Below are 18,399 nucleotides of genomic sequence, written 5' to 3' on the forward strand. Positions count from 1 at the left end.
GGATCACCATATGCAGATTCGCCATTGACCGGGAATGGAACAAACGTACCCGTTTGTTTACCAACAGGTACGTTTTTCATGGAAGTCCTTCACGAACTTGCTGTCCATGTCTGACGTGCGACTGAAGGTGCCACAGGAATGTGGAATTTATTGGTTTCATGCTATAGCATTCACCGTTTCTGCATGGTCTGTTTGCTTCTGGCCTCCCACCCGTGCATAGCACGGGTACCTCACTAGTACAAACAATTCACGCTACTGAACCAAAATATCTTACTCCTTCAACACATCTGAAAACTGACTTTGAGGCCGTTTGTGATATCAGTTTTAGTGCCATCCTATTGACCACAAACTCTATTCATTCATGCTTTTGATTGTAGCAAATAAATGAGAGTTCAGAGAACACCTTACCCCACGCAGTCTCGAGAAAACATTGGCGGGGTCTGTGGGCGGTCAATTTGATCGATCGTGATGACGAAAATGCATATTTTGTCTCAGTTCACCAAACGGACAGGGTTTGAAAGTGACAAAAGGCGATTTGTGCTCTACACTGTTGAAGTATATGATTAAATTGAAATAAAAGAAAGATTTTAAAGGTTGAAGAAAAAAAAAAAATTCAGAAGTTTACTGCTGTTGATGCAGCATCTTTTACACCACCTTAAACACGTTACATTAGTTATTCGTGCCTGTAGTTTGTGTCCTTTATAACAGGCATTTTAAGGCCATTTTCCCTGCTGGAGCGGGGGTTAGCCTTGCAGGCCCCATGACAATCTTCTCCATTTTGCCCTATTTTCTACATCTCCCCTTGTTCACCCCCTTGCCCGCATTTCTTCTTCCACCACCTTCAGCCAAGTCTTTCTCGGTCTTCCCCGTCCTCTACTTCCTTCTACATTCATTTCCATCACTCTTCTCAACCAGTCACTTTCATCCTTCCTCAACACATGACCAAACCATCACAACCTGTTTTTCTTCACAGCATCCATCACAGGCTCTATTCCCATCATCTTTCACAATTCATCATTTGTCTTCCTCTCTCTCAACGATACTCCACACATCCACCGAACCATTCGCATTTCCACCCTTTCCAGCCTTCGTTCATTACCCATGTCTCGCTCCCATAAATCATAACACTTCTCACACATGCAGCATACACCTTTCCCTTCAGCTTCAACGACACTCCCCTCTTCATCAGCACGCCACTCAGTTCCCGAAACTTCTTCCATGCACATCTCACTCGAGCAACCGTTGCCGAGTCTGAACTACCTTCTCCATTCAGCATGTCTCCAAAGTAGCAAAAAAAATTCACACCTTCCAGTTTCACGCCGTCTCCAGGATCCAACTCAACATTTCCTCCATCTGCAGCTCCTTCTGTGTGCACCTTACACTTGAATGTAGCTGCCACACTGGTTAATGACCTTCTCAGACCACTACATTTTTGATGAACCCACTCAGCGCACATTGTACATTGAATGGAATTCACTCCGACACCCTTCCTGCACACAGCACATGGCCACTTCCCAGTTCTTTCCACTTCACCACATGCTTTACCACTTGCAATCACCTTCGTATTCCGATATTCGTGCCCTTTAAAACATCCTTAAAAACAGTAGCTTTCATGTTTGGAATGATTTTCAATGTTGTTTGACTGCTTGAAAGGCAGAAAATAAAAAAGCATTTAGACTCCTCTGCGCATGCATGATCGTGACAAAGTCAGAGCTAAAGTACCACTAAACAACAAGTTCGGTTTCTGATTGATGTTCCGATTTGTGTTCAAAATATAACACTCGATTGAAATCAAGCTGTTCCTCAATCATGAACTGATATTTATTGACAAATACACGTTTGGTACAACAGAACTTTAAAATACAATTAAATAAAAATATACCGAAGCTTTTGGTGCTGTCTCTCTGCCTCTCTCTCCTCTTCAGGGTAAAATTTGTAGACAGAGAGACAAAGAGATATATATGTTCTATATCCACTGCCTTGCACCATTTATGACGACATCATAGGCTCTCCAACACAATATATAACACACATGGTATAGACGTGTTCTGAGTTCAACACAGCTCATGTAATTAGGCTTCAAAATCTCAGCTTTTAGTTCTTCATTCTCCAAACAATTACCATAAATCAAGGTAAAACCAATATTTACAGATTTCATTCTATAAACATGCATGTCATGTAGTACAACTCAACAATGATACGTCTCAATTTGGGACAAGTCAACACAAATGTTGCGTACCAACAACTGCATACATCATCATTTATACACGAAGGAATGCAAGAAAAATAAAAATAAATAATCTTGGTAAAAATCAATTTCCACATTCTCGAGATGAAGTCTCTGGTAAATTCCCCAGCTACCCTCCCATGCACCTGCCTTGGATCAACCTCTGTTTTCAATTCGTATGTAAAACAAATTCGGAGTTCGCGGTACAAACCCCGAGGGAAATTGCTGTGAAAGATTTGGGGAATTGGAAACATCCTCAAGGAAGTACAAGTAGAAGTGACAATTGGCCCAAAAAAACTCCTCAAATATGCTGTTGCAAGTTAACAAAACGACGATTTTCATATCCGACTCTCCCAAGAATCAACCAAGGATTGAATAGCAAAGAGATGTGTACATGTTACCAGCAAGCCTTCACCACACAACAACAACACAGTATAAAAATGAGATTACTCCAAGTATGGTTTGTTTCATTGTTCTTACCAACCACGAGTAGAATACGTGCTTGTTCCGGTTGAAACTGGTCTGCAACTTAGCTTCATATAGATTAAACTATGAATATGTTGCATTTCTCAATGAAATCGATTCGTGATGGCGAATTATTCCCGACAAACTTCAAATTCAAATGCCACAACTTCGCGAATAATTTTTACACTGTACAAGTTGAATCTCAATCCAAATACTAGGCCATCAACAGATGGACAAATAAGCATACACGGCAAAATCCTCGCTCAGCCGAAGACACCGGGGTCTACAAAGGGGAAGGCCAAGAACCTGGCGAGCTTTTTGCCCTCAGAGTCGTAGTGCAGCATGCGGAAACACATGTCGCAGAAGAAGCAAGGGTCCACAGGTGCAAGCTCATCTTCATTGGTCACCCACCTGTCCATGCACAATTAGCATAAGTGACCATTTGCTGTTTTAAACCGGTGATCAAAGCCTCATGAGGACCTGGTCCATATATTACATACGGGATAAGCAAATTAGAGGATACAATTGTATTTTATTTTACCTGTGCAAGCACCTTGATACCTAATGAACAAGGCATAGTACCATATTCCTCGGCCAACAAGTCGATGTGGAATGCAAGTCAAATTGGCAAAATTTACTCTTTTTTTTCTTTCCTTCATTTATAGATAAGTGAATTTGGAATACAAGACAAAGCAAAATCAACTGCGGTAGTTTGTAAAACTTTCAATCAGAACAACGGAGGTGTTGATTTCCTCCCTGACACTATCACAACGCATCGCTGCTGCGGCGATATTTCCAGGGTCATGAAGATTAATGAGCTGTTTTGTGCATATTTTTTGAATCACTGTGGGACGACTTTTGGGATAAATAAATAAAAATAAAAAAACCACCTTTAGAGGCCATTTTTCCCCGCAAAGCGGGGGTTGGCCTTTTTCGGGCACCGTGGTTGTTGTTGTTTGTTGGTCCCCTTTTTGAAGCAATGTTTTATGGCCGGATGGCCTTCCTGCCGCCAACCCTGTTTGTCGCCTTTTACGACGAACAGAAAATTACCAGTGAACTAGTACTCAATTAGCCGACCTCGGAAGGATGACAGGCTGAGTCAACCCCCCTGGCGTTAATTCAGCGATCGACCGGGATTCGAACCCAGGATCCTAGGATCCTAAGCTGGCACCCTAGCCGCTAAGCCAACACCAGGCTATAGTGCTATAGTGCAGGCACCAGGGATAATTGAGGAATTTAAATAGTTTTTCAACATGTTTGTTATCATACAAAGGTACAGTATTTAAAACAAGCTACAGAATCATTATCAGCACTGGTTCATAGCACATTACATTTTGGCGCAGGAAACTTCTCGTTAGTAAAGATGAACACCTGACACATTGTAATACAAGCACTCAATGTTTGTCCACCTAGTTTTGCAGTCATAGTTAGCCTTCCTGGTTTTCATCTTCATATAAATACAGTATTCGCATTTCCCCAGCATTCTGATCACACCATCTCACAGCACCTCGATGACGACTTCTCTGCTCCCGATTCGCCACGCGGCCCGTTCAATAGCTCGATCGGAGATTTTGCGATTCTGATTCACCTGAAAGCCCGATCATGGTGAGGAGAGCACCGTATTGCTCCGGAATTACCTCCCATTATATATTGTTATGTTTGTGGGGGGTAGGTAATGAAATACCTTAGTCCAGATATAATTGTATAGATTAGCATGCCCCGAATGTCGTAAAGACGAACCTTAATGTAACCAAGTAGGAAATCCCTTAGGACACATGTCCGGTAAGATCGTATATGTGTCTCCATGCGAGGGGTGGAACTATGCTAATTAGGTAGGGCTTAAGAATAATCCCCAGTGTGTAATTGCCCTGTGATTTTTCCCTTCATTCTTATAAAGCACACTTGGCCAGCCTTGACCTCGGCACATTACAACACCGACAAGACCGACAGAAACCCATCACATTTGCTGATCGGCAAGGGAATCCCGCCCCCGAATGTTCTCGATGGGCAAGAAAGGCCATGAGGCCTCGCCCCAAAAGGAACGATTGGTCATGGCCATGGACTGAAGTGGTGGAGCGTGGGGATTGGTTCGAGGGTGACGTCAGCGAAAAGAGGGGAGGGCATTTCTGAGATATCCTGCAACAAACCTTATTTGTTGCATTTCCAATCTCTGGTCCTGTACGTTTATTTGTTTGTGGGTTCAAGGACTAAACCCTGTCGCGTCCGTCCGTGCAAGTAAGGACCTCGCTATCCTCCACTACCCCCATCTGTTGATGGCCCTCCACTGCACAAGGTACCCCCATAGTTGGGTAAACACCTTGGAGTTAAAGCTCGTTTGGTCATCTGTCACCCCGAGGTCTTCACTGCAGGGTAGACCCGCGACAATATATAACACAACATCCATGGGAATATCTCGTCTGCTTAACATCGTTTTCCCTAACGTCGCACTTTCTAGGAACTTTGGACTTTCTAACTTGGTTCCTCCTGTATGAGTGTTTGGACACAAGACTCAGTTTGCCATCTCCGCACACCCATGCACTATAGCTGATCCAAAGTGCAGAACGAAAGGCTATGCTAATAGTTTATCCCTCATGCTGTCTCACTCTAGAATTCACTACCTGTATGATGCTTCCCATTATCCTAAGATCGACTCAGCTTCAAGAGGAATGTCAATTCCTACTTCCTACATCTTTGAGGTTTAATCACATTTTACCTGACTTGTGCTACTTCCTGTGTCTTGGATGTTTGTTTTTTTTTGCTTTTCCTTATCTTTTTCGAACCTTCCCTTAGCCCCTCACCTAGAGTGGCTTTATGCCTTGTTTGGAGCGATTTCCATTAAAAATTATGGCAAAGAATGGACCGCACACCCACCTTGCAGTGTACATTTTGCACATGTAGCATTTGTGGCACTTGAAGAAGTGTTTGTTGATTAGGAGTGGGTAGACAGAGCGATCCTGACAGTCACCGGAGTTCACCAGTCTGCTGGTACAGTGAGACCGTCAAGAAACAAACAAGAATAAATGAAAATTCATCACCTCAAGCCATCACATCTACCTTATCAAATACCTAGTTACAAGGTGTGTCACACTCATCATTAATAGAGATTAATTAACTAAGCTACACAGATCGTGCTTATTCATATATGTTATTTATCAAACCGATGCAGGTGAATCTACTTCAACATCTGCCATGACCAAGGTGAGTGGATTCACGTCGAAACGTCGGCTTTACCGACGAGCAAGTCCAGCTTTTTAAATTATAAGCTTTTACTGCAACCTACACAAACTTTCTCAACTTTAAGGTGGCATGGATTCAGGCTGGCAGGATGGCCTAGAGGTAAATAAGCACATTCACCTCTAAGCTGTCTATCCTGGGTTTGAATCCCGACCCAGCTATAAACTGTCATCCCGGTGTTTCACAAGCAGGGCGATTCATCAATGTTTGTGCCGTCCCTCAGATGGACGTTACGTCCCGTCTGCCGACAACACAAAATTATATATAGTAATAAATCTCGAAGCAAAATAAAAGTAAATAAAAGTACATACATGGAAGGAACACACAAAAACAACTACTACTACATATTAACAACTATCGCAGATGCCTCTGCGTGGTGGTTGTACCCCCCAATGTAAGTCAGGGTTCAAATTTCCAACATTTTTCGCTGCTGCCCGGATTTGTCAGGGCAGTGCGGTCATGGTCAGTGTGCCGGCCCTTTCCTCTTGTCTCTGTCTCTTCTCTTTATGTCTTCTCTTTATGTCTTCTCTCTCTGTCTCTTCTCTCTCTTCTCTCTCTTCTCTTTATCTTCTCTCTCTCTCTCTCTCTTTCTTTCTCCCCACCTCCCTCTCTAACTCTGTTGTGGCCCCGACTTTGTGAAGGCGGGGTACACCATCCTGGCTGTGGGCAATCTCTGGGTCGCTCCTGGATGTGGGAAATCTCTTGTTCGCTCCTGGAAGATCAATCGGCTGTCTCCGTGCTGCGGGCTTGTTCAAGAGAACTGTGCGGGACCACATGACAACAACAACATATGATGAGAGATCCTTTTTCACTTCATTTTACATCTTCATTGAGATTTACAGATAGGCATGCAATATGCTTGTGAAGTACAACATTCTGATTAAACCTGTCAGCCAAGCGATGGGTTGGCACGCCGAGTAATTCATGGATCGGGGAAGATTGACTTGCATCAATACAGTACTACTCTGATAGTACTACTCAGTACTACTCAATGCAGTACTACTCTCCAATTCCAACACTCTCCACTCCAATGACTCTCCTCTCCTCTCAAGACACCATCTCTTCGGCTATCGTTCTTCATATTCCTGCAGTTCTTATTACCCTCGCCAGAGGAGAGGGTATTGCATTTGAGTACGTTTGTTTGTCTGCTTGTTTGTCTGTGTATCTGTTCGTCTGCACAGAATAAATATTATTTTCTCTGCAACCGTTCGTCCGATTCGGAGGAAATTTTCACCACAGGTGCATCTCCTCCTGTATATCAATTTTTAATGATAATTATGGCGTCATAGGTCACATGGTACGGGCGTCACATTCTTCAAACCGAAAAACTTTGCAACTCTATATCTCTGAAAGTGCTGCATAGAAATTTTTTTAGAGACATGGCTCATTGTAAAGAACTCTCCATGCAGAATACCCTATGTTAATGATGATGTCATAGGTGCCTCCATTATGACGTCGTAATTCGACAAGTACAAAATTTCATCCAGTCGATAAAATGTATTGAGCGTCAACTAGGGATAAATTAGTGAAGAAAAAAAAAAATTATGACAATCAGTCATGTGGTTCGGCCGCCATATTTGTTTTAACACAAAAGCCTTAACACCACAAAAAACACATCCTGGTGAGGGTCTGCAATCTCTGATTGCTCTTTTTTGTTTTTATTGCACAGGAAATGTGGAAGTTTCAACTTGCCTGATGTCTTTGAAGATGATGATGTGTTCGCAGTTGCCCTGGTGACAGAAGAGATAAGGGTAACCAATCTTCAACGTGAGCTCTCCAAATGTCACATCACTCATGCTCTTTACGCCCGCTTTGGCCAGAGCGTCGTCTCGCATTTGTGCCCACTCTATGATAATTCTGCTCACACGGTCAAGTAAAATAATCACAGCATTTCAAATCAAATTCACAGATCACAACGGTCAAATTTTCTATTGATGTCCACGAAAATTTTTACTTGTACATTTTGAGCAAACGGTTACAAGCAGAAACTTACACAACAGGTTTACACTAAATGTGTAAAACAATGTATAAAATGAGGTTGTTGAATTAATGAAGCAGTGTCGAATGAAGTGTTGAGCGAGCTCATGTTTCCCACTTCTGAGGCCCATATCCCCTCCCTACACTCTGTCGCTACCTGTGAATAATCTGTTTACTTGTCTTTTTCCACTCTGCTCACAGAAAACTGTGTGAAAGGTCGCGACATGATCATCGATCAAATAAGGGGACTTAGTCATACAAGGGAGCACGGCTGACACGAGATCTGACGCTCCCCCCTTCTGGATCTTCTGTAGTCTCTTCTGATGTTCGAGTACGCTCGAGACGTCTTGGCGACAAGACCTAGCGCATCAGGGATGGACTTCAATGATCTGCACATAATTGCCACGCAATGGCCGCAGGACCCGATGAGCACGTGTCACGGAAGTTCGACTGTCTCCGCGGGATGCTATAAAAGAGCGCCAGAGAACGCGGGGAAAAAGATCGATATTTATCTCTCTCTCCGATACTGGTTGCACTCTGGTTCTGCAGCACAGCTCCACGGACCCGCTCCATTAGGTCTCTAGTCTGTCTCAACCTCCGGCTATGTCCCGGGTTTCCCATATCAATACGATAAGATAAAATATTTAAAACACCAAGAGTCAGGGCAGGTTTGGGGTATTTTTTTAACATTCATTTTGTCACCGATTGATTCAACACGTATGTGGTCATGTTCTCTTCTTTTCCACCTGCCCCATTTATTATTGTCAAGAATCCCCGTATTAATGAGAACCTGCTTTGTGGCCTCTTGGGGGAGGAAGGGCAAGGAACTTTCAGCTCGTTCGTTAATTGGGCAAACCAATTCCATATACGGGCACATTTGGTCGCGCAAAGCCGCCATTAGTTAAAATTGAAACCAAACAGTCCTTCGGCATCGCTTGGCCAAATGGTTCTTAATGTACCGACCTGCACGCAAATTACGGGCAGATGCGGTGACCTCCCCTCCCCTAAACGCATCGGTCTAAGACACTCTGTGACCGTTACAATATGGTTTGACAGAAATATCACGTGTACCAAGGCTTATCAAACCACTATATCTCCCACAGTCCAAACACTGCCCACCGCGTGCAATGTGCAAATCGGCATAAAATAGCGTACTTGCTGAGATCACGACATTGCGTGTAGCGCATGTCGTTGTAGAACGTTCCATCAATGAAGAAAAATGCTGACTTGTACAAATCCTAGAGCCAGGGCAGGTATTTCCATTACAAAATGAGCTCACCGATCCACAAATACAAATAACTGCAAAAGCGGTGCTTTATAAAGTGATCTTGGATAACCATGTGCGGCTCAAGGCCTGCTCAATGAGTGGATGAAATTGTCAGCCTAAAGAATTATGAAAACTTATGCAGAAGACTTTTTTCTTTTTCTTTTTTGTATAAAGGATCGAGGCTCGTGAAAGAGCTAACATTTATCACACAAAAAGTCAAACAGACACACAAAGTATATAACAAGGATTGCGGTAGACAAGATGGGGAGAGAAGGGGAGGCACACAAACACAACATTTGAGAGCAGGGACATCGGGAGATCTGTGGGAGGGCGGGGGGGTGGGAGAAGTATAAAACACAAAGACTTTTCAAGAATTGGATTTCTTGTTTTTTGCTTGTTAGCACAAAGCAGGCATGCCTTGTTTGTGGTGTCGGGGGCGAGGTTCGGCGTGTTGCTGAACTCCCCAGAAAGCTGCATGTCACGGATACACGACACCGCATCGCGCAGCTCCATCAGCCGCTGACAGCCGAGGACGTGGAACACTTGGTGCGGCTTGGTGTCTTTGTGCTGCAGACAGGAGGTTCTTTCTCTCATCAATGACCAAACTTCATGCCAATAACACGTTTCCTTTCTTGACATGGGGAAACACTTCTGTTAAACGAGGCAATGTTGCATCGTATGCTGTATAACGAGGTTTCGGAATCCTACGCTCAGCGTTGCATACGTTGCATACAATTGCAGCTCATGCCATGCAAAACGTTTCCATGAAAAGAATCCTCTTCAGCTGCTGCTATTGCTGTTCTCAATAAGTACAAATGTTACAGGGCCAAATTAAATGTGCAAGCGCATGCGTAACACGTCAGACAAAGCAGATACTGTGCTGTAATCCAAATGTTCCTGCTGTTAACTCCATTGTACAAGCAAGATGTGTAAAGGCCTGCACCTGGACTTACCCTCGGTTTGATGATCGGATAGTAAACATTGATAGCAAGTAGCACCTCTCCTTTTTGTACAGCATGCTGAGGATCTTCAGGGAGCTGCCCAAAATACTGAAGCTCCTGAAAAGGTAGAATGACAAATTAGTCTAGTAGGAAGACTAGGTCCCCCTGCACCCCCCGGAGATATACTTCTAATCAGTGTTTCTAGATTGGAAAAAATGTGTAGAAAATGACTAGCTATGGCCCCAAGCTGAAAAAATGTCCCACATACCATTTTTATGCAAATTACTGCTGCAAATTTTATGCAAAATTATGCAAATTTTATGCAAATTTTTGATGAGGAGTAGAGTTGAGGGGTCTTTGAGGGCTTCATCGAGGTGCTCTCGGTTGCAAGACTGGGTCATTCTGAGAAGCACAGCAGGGTCAGAGATCATGATGTTCTCCTCCTCAGTGAATCTCTCCATCAACAGCCTCTCCATTGCCTCACACACTGTTTTGAGGCAAAAGAGGGACTTTGCGTAGGCCTTTCCACTGAGAACACCTTTGAGAGATCCACTTGTTACTAGTTGTGCCTCAAAGAGAATCTCTGCATATCCAGAACCACGCATCTTGTGTCCAGTGAGCATCCCGATGTAGTTCATGGATGTGTGGAAGGGTCCAATCGTTACTACATGACTAGCAAATTCATTTGGCCAGCGCCAGATGATGGGAAGGGCTTTCATGCAGACACCCAGATCAAATGTATTCAGGACCCATCTCTGACCCACCTCAGCAGTTGCTGCCTCGGAACGCTTCAGTAGCTCACGAACAACTGCGTTGTCTGTGATCGGTTGGTGGATAGGCGTGCAGTAGTCGACTGTTGATTTGCTGGGTGGGGGAGAACCAGTTGCAGAGGTGAAACCCCCTAGCCCAGGCACAGGCTGCAGGCCATTGCCATGCCATGCAGGCACCAGGCACAGACCGATCACAGACAACGCAGTTGTTCGTGAGCTACTGAAGCGTTCCGAGGCAGCAACTGCTGAGGTAAATACAGATACATTCAAAGTACACCGCCCCCATGCCAAATAAATAAATAACATCCTCCAGCACGGCATTGCCGGGGCGCCTTTGGTGTAAAATGTTCAGCCTAGCGGAGGTTTGCGCTCTATCTAGTTCCAACCTGCAACTCCATATTCAGGATCTCCATTCAGGAGAAGATCTAACCACTCATCCACATTTAAGGTTCGAAGATCAATTGCACGCCAGATTGAGTGGTAATGTTATGAAAGATGGGTAAGCCGTAAATACATTTTTCATAATGGAATTGCTGCCATTCCTGCTTCACCGCTTTAGACGTACCATCTCCCTCTTCATATTGTCAATCTTTGCTTCCAGACGCCCGCCTTGATAATTAGCACCAGGATTCATGTTCAAGTACTGCTTCCTCAACCTTACAGGGCACAACACATGCAGCAATAATGCAAATACCATCGGCGCACACATTTATAATATCCCATTCTAACGCACAAGGGTAAATCCCATTCTGTCCAAAAGACTCCGCAGCTCAATGGAATACTGCTCTCCCCTCTGGGCTGGTGCTCCTGCCTCACACCTAGCTCGGCTTCACGCGGTTGAAACAAAAGCGTTCAGAATCATTGGAATCTCCCACGATGAAGCTAACTCCAAGGGCCTTTCACTCACTCACCGCAGGCAGGTTGGTGGTCTTTCCGTCTTCTACCGACTCCTCTCTGGCCTTGCCCCCCCAGCTCTCTCTGGGCTCTGTCCCCCAAATATTCCTACAGGTCGCACAAGATCTGCCTGCAATCCTCTTATGGTTAAACTGCCGAAATCAAGACTCTCTGCTCACCTTCACTCCTTCATTCCTCTTTTCTCCCACCTCTGGAACAAACTCCCTCACTCTCTTCAATCCCACTCCACCCTCCAGGTCTTTAAAACGGCTGTTCACCACCATCTCTTATCTTCCCCCATCGGCAGGTCGGTACATTAAGAACCATTTGGCCAAGCGATGCCGAAGGACTGTTTGGTTTCAATTTTAACTAATGGTGGCTTTGCGCGCCAAATGTGCCCGTATATGGAATTGGTTTGCCCAATTAACGAACGAGCTGAAAGTTCCTTGCCCTGCAACAGCCTCCTCTATGGTTCACCCTCAATAATTACCAATAAACTCCAATACATTCAGAACTCCGCTGCCCGTCTACTCACCCATTCCCGGACCCATGACCACATCACCCCCGTCCTTTACAAGCTTCACTGGCTCCCCATCTCCCAGAGAATCCAGTACAAAATCCTCCTCTTGACCTACAAAGCCCTCCATAACCTGGCCCCATCCTACCTGGCTGACCTCCTCTCCAGACACACTCCCACCCGCAACCTCCGCTCTCCTGGTACCAACCTCCTGACCACCCCCCCCCCCCCATCCGGACCAAATTCAGATCCTGGGGGGGGCAGGGCCTTCTCCATCGCTGCTCCCACCCTCTGGAACTCACTACCTCACACCATCAGAGACTCCTCCGCACTCACCACATTCAAAACATCACTCAAGACCCACCTGTTCAACACTGCATTCAACATTTAACCCACAGCATTTAACCCCTGACTATCTCTTCTCCTTCTCCTTCTCCTTCCTTTTGCTTTGATTATTTACCTATTGATTTTTGTCTTTTTGCACTTGTTTTTTGTACTCTGTCAAAGCGTCTTTGGGCTTCTTGAAAAGCACTATATAAAATAAATGTATTATTATTATCCAAAACCTTGATCTTTTCTACCCCCGCTAATTTCACCCCAAATCCACTTTTTTGAAATACCAAGTTCTGTCCTGGAAGTCCTTGGTGTCCTTGTGTTTTATACTTCTCCCTCCCCACCTCCCCCTTCCCACGCCTCCTCCCCCCCCCCCCCCCCCAAGCCCTCTCCCTCCCACACATCTCCCTGCTCTCAAATGTTGTGTTTGTGTGCTTCCCCTTCTCTCCCCATCTTGTTTTCCGCTCCCTCTTTTTATATATTTTGTTTGTCTGGTTGATTTGTTTGTGAAATAAATGTTAGCTCTTTCACGAGCCTCGATTCAGTATACAAAAAAAAAAAAAAAAAGACGAAACGCCTTATGGAAAAAAATATTAACAATCAAGTAATGAAATAAATTGAAACAATGACAATAAAATGAATTTAGTCTGCTCCAGCAGTTTATCCAAACTATGATCAGTATGTTGGGATAGAGGGAACAACTAAACCACACGTATACATAACTAAACCAAAAAATAGGCCGAACAGAATTGAAGGCTACGGCTGACATCGGACATCAGAGCAAAACACAACACGTATCATTATAAAAACTGACAGCAATGAAAATAGAGGATGAAGACGAAGACTTTTAACCATCAACTTCAAATATAACTCGAACGACACTCGGTAGAGCACATAGCTCCACTCGGGTGTATAGTTTACGTTTTGTATCCCACTGATAGACCGGATCGGAATCCTGACGTGAACCAAAATCGAATTGGCTTGTTCCCGTCACACACACACACAACCTGTGCACCAAGTTTCATCCAAATCCGTCCCTCACTTAAGACATTATACGTGTTATATATTGGTTTTGGCCCCGACTCTCAATGGTGAAAAATTACAAATCCGTCCATAACATTTTGAGATATCCTGCTCACAGACAGACAAACACACAAATAGACAGGGTTGAAAATATAACCTCCATCCACTTTAAGTGGCGGGTAACAGGTAATCCCTCCAGTACACACACACACACACACACACACACACACACACACACACACACACACACACACACACACACACACACACACACACACACACACACACACACACACAGAGTTAAACACGCATATCTATACCTGAGAGTGAGGAGGTCAACGTCCTCCGGAATTGTGGAAACACCATTATCTGTCTCCGCAGGGCAGATAAACGCTTCCTCACTGTGTACAACAGGATGACGCAACTTCCGAAATGTTTAAAATACCGTAATCGTAATCACTTGGTTAGTAAGAAGGACATCATCATCAGTATGACAAATTAAGTAGAGTGTCTGCACCATCCAATCAGGACTCATCACTTGTGCACACCTAAATGCACCGCAAGCCAGGTGCTCGTTGAACGGTTAAGGTACCTGGCTTGAGATATTGGGCTCCTGAGTTCGAGCCCCTGTCATGTCGTTGAATTAACACCAGGTGGGTTGACTCAGCCTGTCATCCTTCCGAGGTCGGCAAAACGAGTACCAGCTGATTGGTAATGGGGGGCACTGCATCAGCTGCGCAGCTGCGCCCCCAGAAAAAATGATGCAACGAGGAGCCACAGGCTGTATATGATATGAAGCTCCACGACCACATATACACACAAAATCTTAATATTAATAACGTGTCATTTAGTTTTACATGACAGATGTTTGGGTCACGTGATTCGCCTTGTGTTGTGAGGTTCCTACTGAGCAGCGGTTCACAGGGTGTTATGGTAATCATGGTGAACCGACTGGGTGAAGATCGAGGGACGTACCCGCACACGGAGTGCAGCTCCTGCAACACCTTCAGAGAAACACCCAACTCCTGCGCCAAGTGCATGTCGTCGCTGCCCTTCGGGGGCTCCCGCAGCTCAAGATCCGAAGGGGACAAGACCTTCTGCCACGCAGCGCCCAGAGAGGACACCCGAAACCGCGTGCTGTGAGAACCAAACACCTCCATCATGGGCGACGCATCTTCGGGAGTCTCTTGGATACTGGAGGACGCTTGGGGCGTCTCGGGGGCAAGACCCGACGCATCGGGGATCGACTTCGATGAGTTTGCCGCTTTGGTGGTGGCGGAGCTGGCCGTGCTGGGCACAGCGTTGCAAGTATCGAGAACAGGGTTCGTGCCTGGAGTCGGAGCTGCGGTCGTGTTTTTCGCGACCCTCTTTCGTCTTGTTCGATGCATTCTTATGATCGATGACTGTTTAATTGGCACTTTCTACTTTCTACTTCTAGGTGCCGAGCTATAATATGACGTCACTTCCGGATATTTTGCTTTCTCGCCGATTGCAAAATCCGCCGATTCCAAAAGGTAGTACGTACATACTTACTATACGTTATAACTAACAGCATATACCGCTCTGCCTATGCCTACTGAATTAATAATATAATTTATACATATAATTTATATAATTTATACATAGGCCTATACACCGCTCTGCATATGCCTACTGAATTAATAATATAATTTACACATATAATTTATATAATTTATACATATACACCGCTCTGCATATGCCTACTGAATTAATAATATAATTTATACATATAATTTATATATCATAGACCGCTCTGCATATGCCGAAGCCAACGCTCTGCATATACCTACGATACACCGCTCTGTATATGCCAACGATACATCGTTCTTCTCCTCCTTCGTCTCCTCTCCTCGCCCCTCCCACTTCCTCCACCCCACCCCTTCCTTTCGTTCCTCCCACCCCCAGTCAGGGAAAGCAAAAACTCATCCAGATCCAGTTCAGTTCGGATTAAACCTGCCTGTGCATCTCTCCCACCCTCCCGTCCCATCCCGAGTACAAATCACTAGTTTTCAACTCATTCCATTCAGTGGTTCAGTTCCGGTTCTTCTTATCTTTGGTAAACTTTACAGGATCCTTGGTAAACTTCACAAGATCCTTCGTAAACGTTACAGGATCCTTGGTAAACTTCACATGAACCTTTGTAAACTACATGAACCTTGCTAAACTTTACAAAGACACTTTATTGGTAAAACTTGACTAGAACGTTCGTAGATTTTACAGGATCTTTGTTAAACTTTACAGGATCCATGGTAAACATTACAGGATCATTGGTAAACTTTACAAGATCTTTGGTTAACTTTACAGGATCATTGGTAAACTTTACACGATCATTGGTAAACTTCACAGGATCCTTGCTAAACTTTACAAGATATTTGTTAAACTTTACAATGTAGCGGTTACCGCTGGATGCACACAATCGCCTTGCACCGGCCAGAACACGGCCAGACGCGCCTCTCCCGGGCATGCCCGGACTCACTGTTCCCGGGCACGCCCGAACCTCCCGGGCACGCCCGGTCTCGTCTTTCCCGGGCATGCCCGCTCTCGCCTTTCCAGGGCTCGCCCAGAGCGTCCGGGCATGCCCGCTATCGCCTTTCCAGGGCTCGCCCAGAGCGTCCGGGCATGCCCGCTATCGCCTTTCCAGGGCTCGCCCAGAGCGCCCGGGCACGCCCAGCCTCGACTTGCCAGGCCGCAGCCAAACACGCCCGGGCAGGTCCAGACTCGCCTTTCCAAGGCTCGCCCTTGATACCCGGGCATGCCCGGTATAGCTTTTGCCGGGCAAACTTCCCGACATAAATGTGTATATATATTGCTGCCCGATAAACGGGCTTTTCAGAGTACCCGAGTGTGATACATTTATTAAACCTACTCGGACAAATTTCCATCTTTGGTCGCGTCAATTCTTTCAACTCGCGTTGGAGCCCAGCTCCTTCATTGGTGACCTACCGACATGGATACGGCAGTGACACTTAAACTGCCTACCTTCTGGGAGGCTCACGCGGCTGTTTGGTTCGCTCAGGCGGACTCTCAGTTCGCCCTGCGAGGCATCACCGCGGACGACACCCACTTCCACCATGTTGTGGCGGCGCTCGGTTCCGCCACCGCGGCCCGCGCCTTGAGCCTCCTCCAGCACCCGCCGGCTGCTGACAAATACGACGCACTGAAGACACTCCTCCTCGACGCTTTCGCCCTCTCACCGGCAGCACGCGCACGGCGCCTGCTTGACCTGCCCGAGCTCGGCGACACGTGCCCGTCCGAGCGCATGGACGATATGCTCTCGTTGCTCGGTGAGCACTCTCCGGATTTTCTGTTCCGCGAGCTGTTCCTTCGCCAGCTGCCTCACCCGGTACGCCTCGCCCTGGCTGGCACGTTGATCACGGATTCCCGCGCCCTCGCCAGGGAAGCCGATAAGATCTCCTCGGCGGGCCAGCACATCGGCGCGGTTACCTGGAGCCCGCCGCCGTCCGAGGCGACGCCCGAGCGCCCTGCGCGGTTGGAGGCCGAAGTGCCGGTGCAACTGGCGGCCGCCACGCCGCACCGCCCGCTTCCGACACGACGGCCGGGGCCTCCACCTGACCGGGCGTGGTGTTATTACCACGCCAGGTTCGGACACAAGGCTCGGACGTGCCGGCCCCCGTGCACTTTCGGCAGGTCGGGAAACGGCCGGGCCGGCGTTCATTCCCAGCCATGAGCGCCGGCCACTCGGGCAACTTGCTGTTTATTCGAGACAAAGCGTCTGGGCGGCGTTTCCTGTGCAACACCGGTGCCCAACTGAGCGTCATACCCGCCTCCGAGTAGGACAGGCTGGACGCAGTTTGCGGCCCCTCTTTGGTCGCTGCTAATGGCTCGGCCATACGCACTTTCGGCCCACGCGTCGTCACCCTCTGCTTCGGCAGCCAGCGCTTTCAATGGACTTTTGTTACCGCCAGCGTCCCCGTGGCTTTGCTGGGCGCCGACTTCCTCTGCGCGCACGGGCTGCTGGTCGACGTCAAACGACGTCGCCTTGTCCACGCCGAGACCTTCAGCTCCCTGGCATGCACAATGAGCAGCTCCGCGCCGACCGAACTGGCGTGCGCCCTCCCGGCAACGAACGAGTTCGCTCGCCTGCTCGTGGAATTCCCGGCCCTCACGTGGCGGACGTTTTCGGCCGTCGCGGTGCGGCACGGGATCGAGCACCACATACCCACTATGGGCCCGCCGGTCTCGGCCAGGGCCCGCCGCCTCGACCCAGCCAAGCTCGCCGTGGCGAAGGCCGAATTCGACGCGTTGGAGCACCTCGGCATCGTGCGGCGCTCCGATAGCGCGTGGGCCTCACCACTGCACATCGTGCCAAAGCCGGGGGGTGGATGGCGCCCGTGTGGCGACTACCGCCGTCTCAATGACGCTACCACCCCCGACAGGTACCCGATCCCGCATATTCAGGACTTTTCCGCCCGTTTGGCGGGACGGGTCCTCTTTTCGAAAATTGACCTGATACGGGGCTACCACCAGGTACCTGTCCGGGCGGCCGACGTCCCGAAGACGGCCGTCATCACGCCGTTCGGCCTGTTCGAATTTTTGCGGATGCCGTTTGGCCTCAAGAACGCGGCCCAGGCGTTCCAGCGCTTGATGGACGGCGTGCTGCGCGACCTGCCGTTTCTTTTCGTCTATCTGGACGACATCCTCGTCGCCAGCACGTCCCGCGCCGAGCACCTCCTCCACCTCCGAACACTGTTCGGTCGCCTCAGCGAGCA

General features: G+C 47.1%; 2 protein-coding genes across 4 annotated transcripts in view; one reads left to right on the plus strand and one right to left on the minus strand.

Annotated features, from left to right (window-relative positions):
• LOC137421496 (uncharacterized) overlaps positions 1-7,712 on the plus strand; it is a 115,283-nt gene extending 107,571 nt beyond the window's left edge. For all 3 annotated transcript variants that reach the window (XM_068107614.2, XM_068107612.2, XM_068107615.2), the window contains exon 16: positions 7,596-7,712. The gene's annotated coding sequence lies outside the window, so the exon portion shown is untranslated. The remainder of the gene's footprint in view (positions 1-7,595) is intronic.
• On the minus strand, positions 1,798-15,139 carry SNAPC3 (small nuclear RNA activating complex polypeptide 3). Its single transcript, XM_068107623.2, has 9 exons — positions 14,624-15,139; positions 13,969-14,049; positions 11,447-11,537; positions 10,124-10,228; positions 9,588-9,737; positions 9,059-9,141; positions 7,619-7,783; positions 5,564-5,671; positions 1,798-3,103 (listed from the first exon to the last, which is right to left on the minus strand). The coding sequence occupies exons 1-9, from the start codon at positions 15,034-15,036 to the stop codon at positions 2,956-2,958; spliced, it is 1,344 nt and encodes a 447-aa protein (XP_067963724.2). The 5' UTR covers positions 15,037-15,139; the 3' UTR covers positions 1,798-2,955.
• Positions 15,140-18,399: the final 3,260 nt, after the last annotated feature.

Source organism: Myxine glutinosa, chromosome 2 (genome assembly GCF_964187855.1).
Source record: "Myxine glutinosa chromosome 2, kmMyxGlut1.1, whole genome shotgun sequence".
NCBI classification, from domain to species: Eukaryota; Metazoa; Chordata; class Myxini; order Myxiniformes; family Myxinidae; genus Myxine; species Myxine glutinosa.

What these genes read in the sequence shown, in the direction of transcription:
- SNAPC3 (XM_068107623.2), bottom strand. Translation starts at nt 15,036, where the DNA reads ATGCATCGAACAAGACGAAAGAGGGTCGCGAAAAACACGACCGCAGCT. An exon ending in GAGCTGCACTCCGTGTGCGG is followed by an intron (nt 14,050 to 14,623) that starts GTACGTCCCTCG and finishes TGTTGTACACAG; the next exon opens with TGAGGAAGCGTTTATCTGCC. An exon ending in ACAATATGAAGAGGGAGATG is followed by an intron (nt 10,229 to 11,446) that starts GTACGTCTAAAG and finishes CTACCTTTTCAG; the next exon opens with GAGCTTCAGTATTTTGGGCA.